This window comes from Leptonychotes weddellii, chromosome 7 (genome assembly GCF_054177405.1).
Source record: "Leptonychotes weddellii isolate Sample4059 chromosome 7, ASM5417740v2, whole genome shotgun sequence".
Taxonomy (NCBI): Eukaryota; Metazoa; Chordata; class Mammalia; order Carnivora; family Phocidae; genus Leptonychotes; species Leptonychotes weddellii.
The window spans coordinates 104,657,084-104,669,762 of record NC_138375.1 but is presented as its reverse complement, the minus strand read 5'-3'; the positions used below and the strand labels follow the sequence as shown (position 1 = coordinate 104,669,762).

General features: G+C 41.4%; 2 protein-coding genes across 2 annotated transcripts; both read left to right on the top strand.

The window, feature by feature from the left end:
* The first annotated feature begins 3,091 nt into the window (after positions 1-3,091).
* SCGB3A2 (secretoglobin family 3A member 2) lies at positions 3,092-6,419 on the top strand. The gene is made up of 3 exons (XM_006732622.3): positions 3,092-3,226; positions 5,698-5,900; positions 6,279-6,419. Exons 1-3 carry the CDS (start codon positions 3,172-3,174, stop codon positions 6,300-6,302), a joined length of 282 nt encoding a protein of 93 aa, XP_006732685.2. The 5' UTR covers positions 3,092-3,171; the 3' UTR covers positions 6,303-6,419.
* A 1,626-nt stretch (positions 6,420-8,045) lies between these two features.
* LOC102748048 (ATP synthase F(0) complex subunit f, mitochondrial-like) lies at positions 8,046-8,776 on the top strand. Its single transcript, XM_006732623.2, has 2 exons — positions 8,046-8,190; positions 8,748-8,776. Exons 1-2 carry the CDS (start codon positions 8,070-8,072, stop codon positions 8,774-8,776), a joined length of 150 nt encoding a protein of 49 aa, XP_006732686.1. The 5' UTR covers positions 8,046-8,069.
* Positions 8,777-12,679: the final 3,903 nt, after the last annotated feature.

Here is a 12,679-nt window from a genome sequence, read left to right as displayed (position 1 = left end):
CTAGGAATTAGCTAACCCTGGGAAAGGCTGTACCTCTAAGGTCAGCAAGGCCCCACCATCTCAAAGCATCAAAAATATGGAATAAAAAGACCTGATGAATGCAGTAGCTCTGAACTCATGAATCACGGAAGTAGCCAAGTCCAAGTTTCTTTTCAAGTCTGACTATACTCCCAGTCCCCTTGTTCCCTATCACAACACCCTGTTTGCTTCTTACCACTTACCTACCGCTTGTTCTTTTCTTTGCTTACCTGTTCATTCTCCCTTTATCCCATTACACTGTCACATCCAGGAAGGCAAGAAATTTGCTTGTCTGGCTTACTGCTCCAATTTTAGTTCCTGACACACAGAGGATGATCGATAAACATTTGTTGAACAAGTGAGTGAAAACAGTAGTCCTTGATGGTTATGTGTGTATGTGTGCATAGGCACATGTGACTGTTCATGCATGTGTAAGAATGTGGGTATTTGTTTGTGTTGCTGAATGTGTGTGTGTGTGTTTTGCATGGAGCAGGTTCCAGCCTTCAGTCTAAGCTGTGTCTGCTACTAGGTTTCAGCCAACACTGCATGTCTGGTAGGTTATTTGATAGGCATATCAGAATCTAGCACACAGGTCTTCCTGGAGAAGAACTCATGCTGGTCGGGCCAGCAGACAAGCTCAAGAGAGTACCAGACACCTCCAAGGTTGGAAGAGAGAAGCATTTTTGTGTGTATAACGCTGTATTTCTCTTGGAGGAGTCTTGGCCCTGCCCCCCGTGGACATATAACTTATCACTTGTGAGGAAGACACCTCTGTTTAAAACTGAAAGATCTGTTTTTAACAAAAACTCTACAATATTTTAGAATGCTTTATTAGTCAGATTCCAGCCAGAAAATCAAAACCATACCAGGTGAGCAAATAGGAGGAATTTAACTTGGAGGTTAATTTATAAGGTGCTAGAAATGCAATTAGAGCAAGAAATAGGGAGCTGAGTCAATCCAGATATTAGAAAATGCTGGAAACTGCTACTGCTCTTTGGCCAGGAGTCAGAGAGTGAGGAGCTGGGACCAGGAGCTGGGGCCATGCTGAAGAAGCTGGAACAATAATGGGTTGGCCTGGCTTGGGTGGGACCACAGACACAGGGCCTTTTTGGAAGGAGCTGGAGCCATAGAGAAGATGGAGTCACTGGTCTCAGTGACAAAGGGAGAAATAGCCTGGACTCTCCCATTTTTCCCTTTGAGTCTTCTACTAGTGCCCTCCGTCTGCTGAACCTAACCAGACACAGGGGCAAGGACGCCAGGAAACCATAGTCTGGAAAACTCAGCTTCCTCTAGGACAGAGCAGAGGAGGGGATGTGCAGGGAAAGGATCTGAAAAGCAACTGGGAAATGACAAGTGCAGATGAGGGCAGTGTTGGTTAGTATCCCATAAAGAGGTCACAACATAAAAATTTTTATTTATTTTTTTAGCTTTTTGTTTTAAGTAGGCTCTATGCCCAACAAGGGGCTTGAACTAACAACCCCAAGATCAAGAGTTGCATGCTCAACCCATTGAGCCAGCCAGGAGCCCCTCAACATAAAAATAAAGGTTGGCATCAACTTACCACCACTTTCCCACACAACCTTGGCCCTTTGAACATTTTGGCAGATCAATATGCCTGGCTAGGTGTTAATACCCAGGAGAAATGGAAGCAGTCTCTGGCAGAGACAGCCAGCAGAAGTGGAAGGAGAGCATTAGCATGGTGGTAAATCATCTCCTTCTTGCAGCTTATAAAGTAGCATAAAAATAAAGGAATGGCAGTTACAACGCAGTACCTTGTATTACAAGAATAAATAACAGGTGACACATAATAAGTATTAATCTTGTTTTGGTACAGTTACATTTTCTGTTTCCATAATTTTACTAAATTTTCCTGACAGTACCACACCCTCAAGCAGAGCCCCAACTCCTTGCCGTGCACCGTAAGGGGCTCATGCCTTGGCATGGCTTCCTCAGAATGTTCTGTGTCCCTCCTGCATGGTGGCGATGGCTGAGGCCAGCAGTGCTATTTGACCTGGGCCTGGCACCTACCTGGACCCTGAATCCTCTTGTCCTCCTTCAGGGTTCTTTCTTTCCCTTTTCTTGCATGGGAGACACCAGATGTCTCAAGGAATTGCAGGGCTCATGCTTACAAGTAGGGATGTCCTGGAGCTCCTTGGTTGAGTCCTGGCTCCAGAGGGGGCAGCCTTGCAAGCAGATTGCTCCTGTGGCTGGTACGGTGTTTCTTTTGTGTGACTGTGTGGGATTGGATTGCCAGAATGGTTCTGAAATGCATGTTTTGGTGACCTAAATTATTTATGTAGACAAGGTCTTGCAACAACAAAAAAATTTTTCCCCTTAGGGTCACACACCCACATTTTAGATGAGGAAACCCATACTAGAGATTTAAAAAGTTTACTCCAAGATCACACCAAGAGTAAATATGGAATCCTAGTTTTTTACAAAGGCATTTTGAGTTTTAGGTCATATAGCCTATTATTCTATATGAGAACAGAGAAGGCACACCCGAGGGATTCTCAAATTAACTGGGAGATACTAGAAAAAATAAGAGGTCTTGCCATGGCAGATGTGTGAGTGGGGTTGGGGTGGGTGGAGGTAAATTCTAGAGAAATACGGTACTAAATGCAATGAAGCTGAGTCTGTATATACTACAGCTGATGGGACCTCCCGATTGCTTCCACGACTAGGTCGCTTATCAGGTAATGTGGTTCTGCAAACTTTAGATGAAGAGAAAGCTGGAGGAAAACAACATTTGCTCTTTTTAATCCCAATATAAAGCTTCCCCTTCTTTTCAAGATTCTTTCAAGACAAGGACTCTTAGAGCTCTCTGTTTCCACTGGCATCTCTGGGCAAGGAAGGGCTTTTATGAGAGGACCTTGAGAATGCTTCAAGTTAGGGCTTTGTTTCTTGTGGGAACATGAGGGAAAGTGGAAAAACCTCCAATTTGTTTAGTGAGGAAACATGATCTTCCTGCTCTTCTCTGGGGTGAGTCAAGTGGTAGGGACTGACATTAGGTCATTCCTGGGATATAAATATGTGCCTGTGCAGAAAGCAGCCTTCACACCTACTACCATAAGTGGGGCCACTAGCTCAGTGGATTCACTGCATTTTGCAGTTCAATTTTAAACTCCAAGTAAATATCACAGAAACCCTGTCATGAAGCTAGTAACTCTGTTTCTGCTGGTGACTGTCAGCATTTGCAGTTACTCTGGTAAGTAGCCTGAACACGTATCTCTACTTTCTGTGATAGGAATGTAATCAGTAAGCCTAGGCTTCCAGGGGAATATGGTGGAGGGAATTTTAGAACCACAGAATGGAAAGGTCAGAAGGGATTTCAGATGCAGCAACCTCACCCCCACCCCAGCCCCAGCCTACCAAGCTCTAACCCAATAGAAGTACTATCCGTAGTGAATCCTACATAAGAAGTTAGCCAACTCACACTAGAGGTCAACACTCTTGAACATTGGTCACCATAGTTTTTCTTTTCTTTATTAATCTTGAGTCAAAATCTCACTTGGTAACTTCTTTCTTTTGAAACTATATGGAGTCATTCTTTCTATCTGTAATCAGTTGCCAGGTTGTTTCTCCTGAGACATAGCTACATTTATCATTCACACAGTCAATGGATAGTTGCTGAATGGCTACAACCTTTTGGGTACTTGGATAAGCATTGGAAGATTTAGATATGAATCAGACACAGAAATTGTTTACAAGGTTCTTGTAATCTGATAGGGGAGATAAGGCTTCTTCAGACAGAAGTCACTATGATGCTAGACTAATGCATAGAGACATACACAGCCAGAGCTCTGTGGGAGAACTGAGGGGCGAACAGTTCAATTTCTAGGTGGGGTATAGAAGTTGGATTCTTGATCCATTCTTTTTGAAGGGAGTCATTTTAACTACAGGAAAGTATATTTGGATGCATCTACAAAATGCATTGGGATAGCCACTGTTCATTCAAAGAACAGAAAGCCTTGAAAGTCTTCCCCTGGAAGTGTATAAGTATATGCAGAGAAGACAGCCACCAGAACCTTTAAAATAAGTAGGGAGACTAATCCTGAGAAACTAGGTGCTGTCCACTCCCACACTGGCAACTCTGGTTTGTGCTTTTTACTGAAATTTTGGACCAATTTGTAACTTCACCAGCTTTAGCTATTTTGTTGTCTTTAGTAACTAGCGTCAAATATCTACTGGCGGAGGTGGCAACAGAAAGATGGGTGGAAGGAAATAAATATCCCTCCTGTGAGGGAGGATTTGGGAGGGAAAATAGGTGGTAGAAGATGAAGGGAAGATAGATGCATAGGCTCCACTTGTATGATTTGAATGGGGAATGAAAAGGATTCCAAAGGAAAATGAACTATGGCAGGGTCTTACTAGGAAGATGTGTGTTCTTATGTGTGTTCTCATGTACGTGTGTGTTTACATATTTGCACATGTGTTTTGTAAAAATGTATATTGTATGTATTTTTCTCATTCTCTACACTTTCCCTCTATTCATCTTCTATGTGAAAGTTCTCTTTCTAAAGCCAAAGATACAAAACGCAATTGTTCCATAAAAGAGTCTTGATTACCTCCCCATTGCCCTTAGGGAACAAAGTCTCAAATGCATTAATATGGCATTCTAGGCTCTGAAAAATCTGACCTCACCTGGGTTTTGCTGCCTTACCTTCTTCCCCACCTCAGCATACCTCACTGGAATTCTGCACTCCAGCTGCTCTGGAAGGTACAACAGGCAGTGTGCACACTTTCATCCTCACGTTTCAGTGCCCTTGTTAATTTTGTTCCTTTTTAAAATGCACCTCCCCTACTTTACCTTGTGACCCTGGATTCTGCCTCAAGACACAGCTCCAGCAACATCTCTCTGGGAAGATTGCTCCAACACTCTACCACATTAGAATTAGTCATCCCTTCTCTTATGTTTCCATAGAGCTTTATCCACAATGTTAGCACAGCACATGCCACACTGTGGCATGTACAGATCTTTATTGTCCACCAGACTGTGTAAGTTCTCTGAATAGAATATCCTCGTCTTATTCATCTATGTATCTGCACTAACCACTACAGAGTTGGTGTTCAGTTATGTTTGTAGCATTGGGTTGAATTGGTTGGGGGCGGTTTCCTGGGCTGTGGTTGATTGGGTTCATGCATGTCCCCAAGTGAAGGTTCATTATGGAATCTACTTTTTGGCCTGAAAGCCATGGATTGTGGAGATAGCCACATGCAAAGTACATTCCTGTTCAGTGAACCACCAGTTTTTACTGAATGCTTACTAAATGCCAGAGTCTAGTATTCTAGGCATGAGGTACAGTAGTGAATAAAACATAAATTCCTTGTTCTCATGGAGTCTGCATATTAGTGAGAGGTTGAAGGCACAAAATAAATAAGTGAGTTTTACTATTTTACGTAATGGTAAGAAAAAATAAAGGAAGTTAGAGGATAATAAATGATGCTATTTTAGGTACCTTTCTGAGGAGGTAACATTTGAGGAGAGACATGTAGCTAACTGGAGAAAGAAAGTTCTGAGGAGACAGAACAGCAGAGGCAAAGGCCCTGAGGCAAAAGTTTTCATGGGAAATCAAGTGAGACTGGAACAGAGTTATTGATGGACATAGTGGAAAGTAGTGCAGTCGTGGACAGGAGTCAGATGTGCCTATTTCACTCAGTTTCCTTTTTGCTCTGCAGCTACCACCTTCCTTATCAACAGTTTGCCAGATGCTGTCAACAAAGCCTTACCTTTACCTGTGGACAACATTCTCCCCTTTATGGATCCATTAAAGCTTCTTCTGAACACTCTGGGCATTTCTGTTGAGCACCTTGTGGAAGGGCTAAAAAAGTGTGTGAATGAGCTGGGACCAGAGGCCTCTGAGGCAGTGAAGAAACTGCTGGTAACTATAGGTTGTGGACTAATTTGTCAATGGGGAGAGCTTAGTCACCTGAACGCCCCCCCCATACTCCCACTCACCCTGTTCTCACCTGTGGACATGTATTTCCCTGGATGTACTCATACAAAGTTTGCATGCCCAGGAATCTCAAGGAAGGTGCAGCATCTACATTTCTAGAAGGGATTTTTGAATGAAAGAGATCTATGTTATGATTGTGACTTTGCATTTCTCAGCTTAGTGATTCTAGTCGGGACTTAACCACTCTGGGCCTCCATTTCCACATCAGTAAAATGGTGGCTAAATAGGTTGGTGACTATATTTGGAAACATGCTAAGCACATGTAAGCCACTTTATTTTTATTCTTGTCCTTCTGCCTTTCAGGAGGCGCTGTCGCATTTGGTGTGATGTCAGCACAAAGCAGCGGTGGAGGGGAAGGGGAGTGGTGCTCTCCTCTGGGGCTGGAACTCATTTCATCCTAAGGTGTAGTGACCCCTGAAAAGAGTGAATAAAGCAATGAATAGATTTCATTTTGTCCTGTGTTTATTTCTAGGGGCTCTATTCAGAAGGGCCCACTAGATAATTTTTCTCTTGGGTCATAAACTCCAGAGAGCCTCTTGTTATCAAGAGAACTGGCATTTTCAGGAAGACATAATTATGTCTTCCCCTCTGCTTGACTCTAAGTTAAACATCATCATTTTCTTCAACTGCTCTTTGACAGTGTTTCTATACCCCTCAAGCTCCTATTCCCTCACTTCTAAAGAATTTTTTAAATATAAAAATTTAAAATTTAAAATATAAAAATATAAAAATTTAAATTTAAATATAAATATAAAAAAAGAGTTTTCAAAGTATTATCTGACAAGACTAGGGTCTTTCACTGACTTGGCGTCTACACCACCAGAGTGCAAGGTTCTATTAAGTTTGTGGTTATACTATGGCCGCTCCATAGGTCACAGACCCTGCCACCAAGTTAGGTCTTCAATGCATCATCCTTTGGCTACTAGGTTCTGAACTATCCTTTCCTTTTCTCCATGCCACCATCTATGATGATGCCAGAATTATCTTTCCAAGACCATAATTCTGGGGATATACAATCACCTATAGATGTCAAGTTCCTTAGGATGGCTACAAAGCCCTTCATGACCTGGCCTTTGTTTGCATGTCTAGTCTAATCAATCTTTTTCCTCCCTTCCTTCCTTCCTTTTCTTTCTTGGAATATTCCTTTCTTGAAATGTGCTCTAGCCCCATTCACACTGAGAAAATCACTAAATCTCTTTCCTGCTAACACTTTTATGCCTTCATGAAAAACCTAGTTTCTTCCTACCAAGAATATCTGCCCTGATCTGCCTTCAGGCCTGAGCTTGTACCAGTCTTGGAACCATTTGCCCTCAGAGCCACTCCCCACCTTTTCCCTGCTCTGCTCTGTGATGCTGAGCCCTCAGGTTCCCATGTCAGCTGAACTTTGGGCTGCATTCTGACCGTGGGAGGCTTAGGCAGGAGATAGGAGATGGGAAATGGGAAAGACCAGAGTATGGTTTCTTGTCTGTATCAGTATCAAAATACTGGTTTTGATATTGTAGTATAGTTTTCCAAGATGCTGTCATTAGGGGAAACTCAGTAGAGAATATGCTGGATCTCTCTGTGCTATTTCTTACAACTTCATGTGACTCTATGATTATTTCAAAATAAAAAGTATAATTGAAAACTATTATGAAGGGGCGGCGCCTGGGTGGCTCAGTCTGTTAAGCATCTGACTCTTGATTTAGGCTCAGGTCATGATCTCAGGGTCATGGGATCGAGCCCCGTGTCAGGCTCTGCGCTCAATGGGAGTCTGCTTGAGATCCTCTTTCTCTCTCTCCCTCAGCCCCCCTCCCCGCTGTCTCGTTGCTCTCTCTCAAATAAATATTTTTTTAAAAAATAGAAAGAAAAAAAGAAAAAGAAAGAAAAAATATTGTGAAGATAAGGAGAATGTAGAAATAGATATTATATATAATTAGTGCAAGTTATATATAACCATAATGATATGTAACTCTGTATAATTACATATGTAACTTTAATTTCTTTACTCCATAAATCTCACAAAGTAGAGGAAACCACTAACAACTGTATGTGATTTTTCAAAATATTTTCTGCTCATTTAAAAAAGTGTATATGGACACCTAGGACTCCAAGATGGTGTCAGTCATACCAGTGAAGGAGAAGAAGCTCATCGACGTCAAAATAGGAGAGCTGCCAAGCTGGATACTGATGTGGGATTTTACTCCTAAAGGCATTGCTGGAATGTTTCAAAGGGGTTAATACTGATGTTTCATTTAGCATGTTAATGTGGAATGTTACTCAGCTATCAGAAAGGATGAATACCCAGCTTTTGCATCAACATGGATGGGACTGGAGGAGATTATGCTAAGTGAAATAAGTCAAGCAGAGAAAATCAATTATCATATGGTTTCACTTATTTGTGGAACATAAGGAATAGCATGGAGGACATCAGGAGAAGGAAGGGAAAAATGAAGGGAGGGAAATCGGAGGGGGAGAAGAACCATGAGAGACCAGACACTGAGAAACAAACTGAGGGTTTTAGAGGGGAGAGGGGTTGGGGGGATGGGTGAGCCTGGTGATGGGTATTAAGGAGGGCATGTATTGCATGGAGCACTGGGTGTTATATGCAAACAATGAATCGTGGAACACTACATCAAAAACTAATGATATACTGTATGGTGACTAACATAACATAATAAAAAAAATTTTTTTTAAAGTATGTTAATGTGAAGAAAGGAAGTGTCCCTGGGATTTCTATGGTGTTGGCAGCTTACGAGTTTTTCAACTACTTCCTTTCATACAAGGAACTCAAACATGAGCAGCTATACAAGTACCACTGAAGAGGGCCCGATATTGAGGGCGCATTCTGCATTCCTGACCATGACCTTTTCCTCACACCCCTGAATCCTTTCATATCCTAATTGAGAATTAATGCCCACTAAAAGATGATTGGCACATGGAATATAAATAAATAAAAACAAGCATGTACGAATGATTCATACTTCATTTAAACTTTCATTTATGCAAACAAATTATTTTTAGTAACTTTTTTCTTATTATAAAGAGTACTACAGTAAGTATCCATTTATTTGCATTCATTTCTGTATCGCTTCACAAAAGTCTTAGAAGTGGAAGTGCAGTGCCAAGAACTATATGATATTTAAAATTTTGAAAGCTAGTAACAAATTTCCACTGGAAACAGCAGTTGGGATCTGAAGTGATTGAGGTCAGAGAAGTTCCATTCCTAAAGATGAGATTAGGGGCCCAAGATAGTTCCTAGGATATGTTTGTTCTAACCTGAGAAAGCAATGCATTCCTCTTTACTAGGTGTTGGGGGGTCAGGAGGTGCAAAATAAAAATCATATTATTTCTTGTCTCTATATTTGAGTTAGGTGATACAAACAGATAAATCAGTAAAATTAATTTGCTGCATTTTTTTTTTAATTTTAGGAAGGATCCAGTTGAAAAGCTCTCAGGCTTTAAGTAGGTTAACGACAGCAGGGGTGCTCACAGGTTGTTAGCATCACCAAGGAACACAGATTTTGTTTACGTATATAAGATGTGTATCAAGAAATATCAGTATCTTCTATTGTATTAAATTTTTCCCTGGGAGAAGCAACTAAATCAAAATTATCTGATACTCCTCCATTCTATTAATTACCTCTGCTTCATTTTGAGCATTTTTTTTTCTTTGCTCTGCTATTAGCTAGGTGTGTATCTTTATCAAATGAGAATTTATTTCCTGATCAAATAATAATAACAGCTAATGTGACTAACATGACTTATAATCATAGTAATAGTTATCGGCCATTTATCATGTTCTATTATATATATATATATATATATTTTTTAAAGATTTTATTTATTTATTTGACAGAGAGATACACAGCGAGAGAGGGAACACAAGCAGGGGGAGTGGGAGAGGGAGAAGCAGGCTTCCCGCGGAGCAGGGAGCCCGATGCGGGGCTCGATCCCAGGACCCTGGGATCATGACCTGAGCCGAAGGCAGACGCTTAACCGACTGAGCCACCCAGGCGCCCCTATATATATATATTTTTTAATTCAATACTGATTGCAGTACCTTTGCTAAAAGTTGAGCATTCTGTGATAAACAAAATGAACATGACCCATACCCCCACAGATTTTTGCAGTGTAAAGAAAGACACAGAAACTATGCAAGTACCTCTGTGACCTCGGCCTCAGCAACTTCTTGTTAGACACATCTCCAAAGGCAAGGGAAGCAAGGGCAAAAATGAACTATTGGGACTTCATCAAGATAAAAAGCTTTTGCAAAGCATAGGAAACAGTCAACAAAACCAAAAGACACCTGACAGAATGGGAGAAGATATTTACAAATGACACATCAGATAAAGGGCTAGTATCCAAAATCTATAAAGAACTTATCAAACCCAAACAACAAATAATCCAATCAAGAAATGGACAGAAGACATGAACAGGCATTTCTGCAAAGAAGACATCCAAATGGCCAACAGACACATGAAAAAATGCTCCACATCACTTGTCATCAGGGAAATACAAATCAAAACCACAGTGAGATACCACCTCACACCAGTCAGAATGGCTAAAATTAACAAGTTAGGAAATGATGCAGATAAAGGGGAACCCTCCCACACTGTTGGTGGGAATGCAAGCTGGTGCAGCCACTTTGGAAAACAGTATGGACGTTCCTCAAAGAGTTGAAAATAGAGCTACCCTATGACCTAGCAATTGCACTACTGGGTATTTACCCTAAAGATACAAATGTAGTGATCCAAAGGGGCACCTGCACCCCAATGTTTATAGGGGCAATGTCCACAATAGCCAAACTATGGAAAGAGCCAAGAAGATGTGATACACACACACACACACACACACACACACACACATACAATGGAATACTACTCAGCCAAAAAAATAAAATCTTGCCATTTGCAATGACATGCATGGAACTAGAGGGCATTATGCTAAGTGAAATAAGTCAATCAGAGAAAGACAATTATCATATGATTTCACTCATATGTGGAATTTAAGAAACAAAACAGAGGATCATAGGGGAAGGGAGGGAAAAATAAAACAAGATGAAATCAGAGAGGGAGACAAACCATAAGAGACTCTTAATCATAGGAAACAAACTGAGGGTTGCTGGAGGGGAGGGGGTAGAGGGATGGGGTAACTGGGTGATGGACATTAAGGAGGGCATGTGATGTAATGAGCACTGGGTGTTATATAAGACTGATGAATCACTGACCTGAAACACTAATAATACACTATGTTAATTAATTGAATTTAAATTTAAAAATAATAAAAAAAGAAACTGAGTAAACATGAGTAAATAGATTATTACAAATTATGATAAGAACAATAAAGGAGGGGCACCTGGGTAGCTCAGTTGGTTAAGCGTCTGCCTTCAGCTCAGGTCATGATCTCAGGTTCATGGGATGGAGTCCCACATCAGGCTTCCTGCTCAGCGAGGACTCTGCTTCTCTCTCTGCTTCTCCTCTGCCCCTCCCCACACTAGCCCTCCCTCCTCCAAGTCTCTCATCTCTTGCAAGAGCTTCCTAGCAGGCTTCCTGCTTTGACTCCTACAGTGTGGTCTGCACAGGAGGCAGGGATCTTTTCAAAATGCTACAATGATCTTTCTCATTCTAATCATAAAAGTCTTTTGGTATCTTTCCATTGTTCTCAAAGTTAAGAATAAAATACTGACCACACCTATGAGGTCCTGTAAGGCCTAAGTGCTTGTTTGCCTCCCTTGTTCTCATTTGCTCCATTTGCTTCCTAGTTGCCCTGGCCTTCTTTTTACTGCTGGCAACAGGACACCTGATACAGGGTTTTTGCAAATGCTCTTTACGCAGTTATAAAAAAACCTCTTCTCGGGGCGCCTGGGTGGCTCAGTTGGTTAAGCGACTGCCTTCGGCTCAGGTCATGATCCTGGAGTCCTGGAATCGAGTCCCACATCGGGCTTCCTGCTCAGCAAGGAATCTGCTTCTCCCTCTGACCCTCCTCTCTCTCATGCTCTCTGTCTCTCATTCTCTCTCTCTCTCAAATAAATAAAATCTTTAAAAAAAAAAACAAAAAACCTCTTCTCCTTCATTTTCTTCTCCTGAGTTTTCTCCTATTTAACCTCCAAATCATTTTTTTTCACATCTTACTTAGTTCAAGTCTCACTTTCTTAGGAAACCCTCTCAGATCACCCGTGCAGGCAAGATAAATTTGTTATAGGCCCTAAGAGAACCATGTTTCATCCTTCCTGAGCATGTCTCTCAAAAATAATTATATACTGGGTAGGGAACTGGGTGACACAGGTGATGGGGATTAAGGAGTGTGCTTGTGATGAGCACTGGGTGTTGTATGCAAGTGTTGAATCACTATACTGTACACCTGAAACTAATATTACACTGTAGGTTAACTAACTGGAATTTAAGTAAAAACTTAGGGGTGCCTGGTTGGCTCAGTTGGTTAAACATGTGCCTTTGGTTCAGGTCATGATCCCAGGGTCAAGCCCCGCATCGGCCTCCCTGCTCAGCGGCGAGTCTGCTTCTCTCTCCGCCCCTCTCCCTGCTCATGTTTGCTCTCTCTCTCTCTTTCAAATAAATAAATAAAATCTTTAAAATTAAATAAAAACTTTAAAAAATTATATACTTATGTATGATTATGTGATTGTTACTTACATCTCCTACTTGTTTGTGGGCTGCAACGAGGCAAAGTCCAGTACCTAGCATAGTAAAGGAGCATAGCAATAT

Bases quoted from the DNA above. Each gene is read 5' to 3' on its own strand.
- SCGB3A2 (XM_006732622.3), top strand. From the start codon at position 3,172: ATGAAGCTAGTAACTCTGTTTCTGCTGGTGACTGTCAGCATTTGCAGT. The intron at 3,227-5,697 runs GTAAGTAGCCTG...TTTGCTCTGCAG, and splicing joins CAGCATTTGCAGTTACTCTG to CTACCACCTTCCTTATCAAC. The intron at 5,901-6,278 runs GTAACTATAGGT...TCTGCCTTTCAG, and splicing joins AGGCAGTGAAGAAACTGCTG to GAGGCGCTGTCGCATTTGGT.
- LOC102748048 (XM_006732623.2), top strand. From the start codon at position 8,070: ATGGTGTCAGTCATACCAGTGAAGGAGAAGAAGCTCATCGACGTCAAA. The intron at 8,191-8,747 runs GTTAATACTGAT...ACAAGGAACTCA, and splicing joins TGCTGGAATGTTTCAAAGGG to AACATGAGCAGCTATACAAG.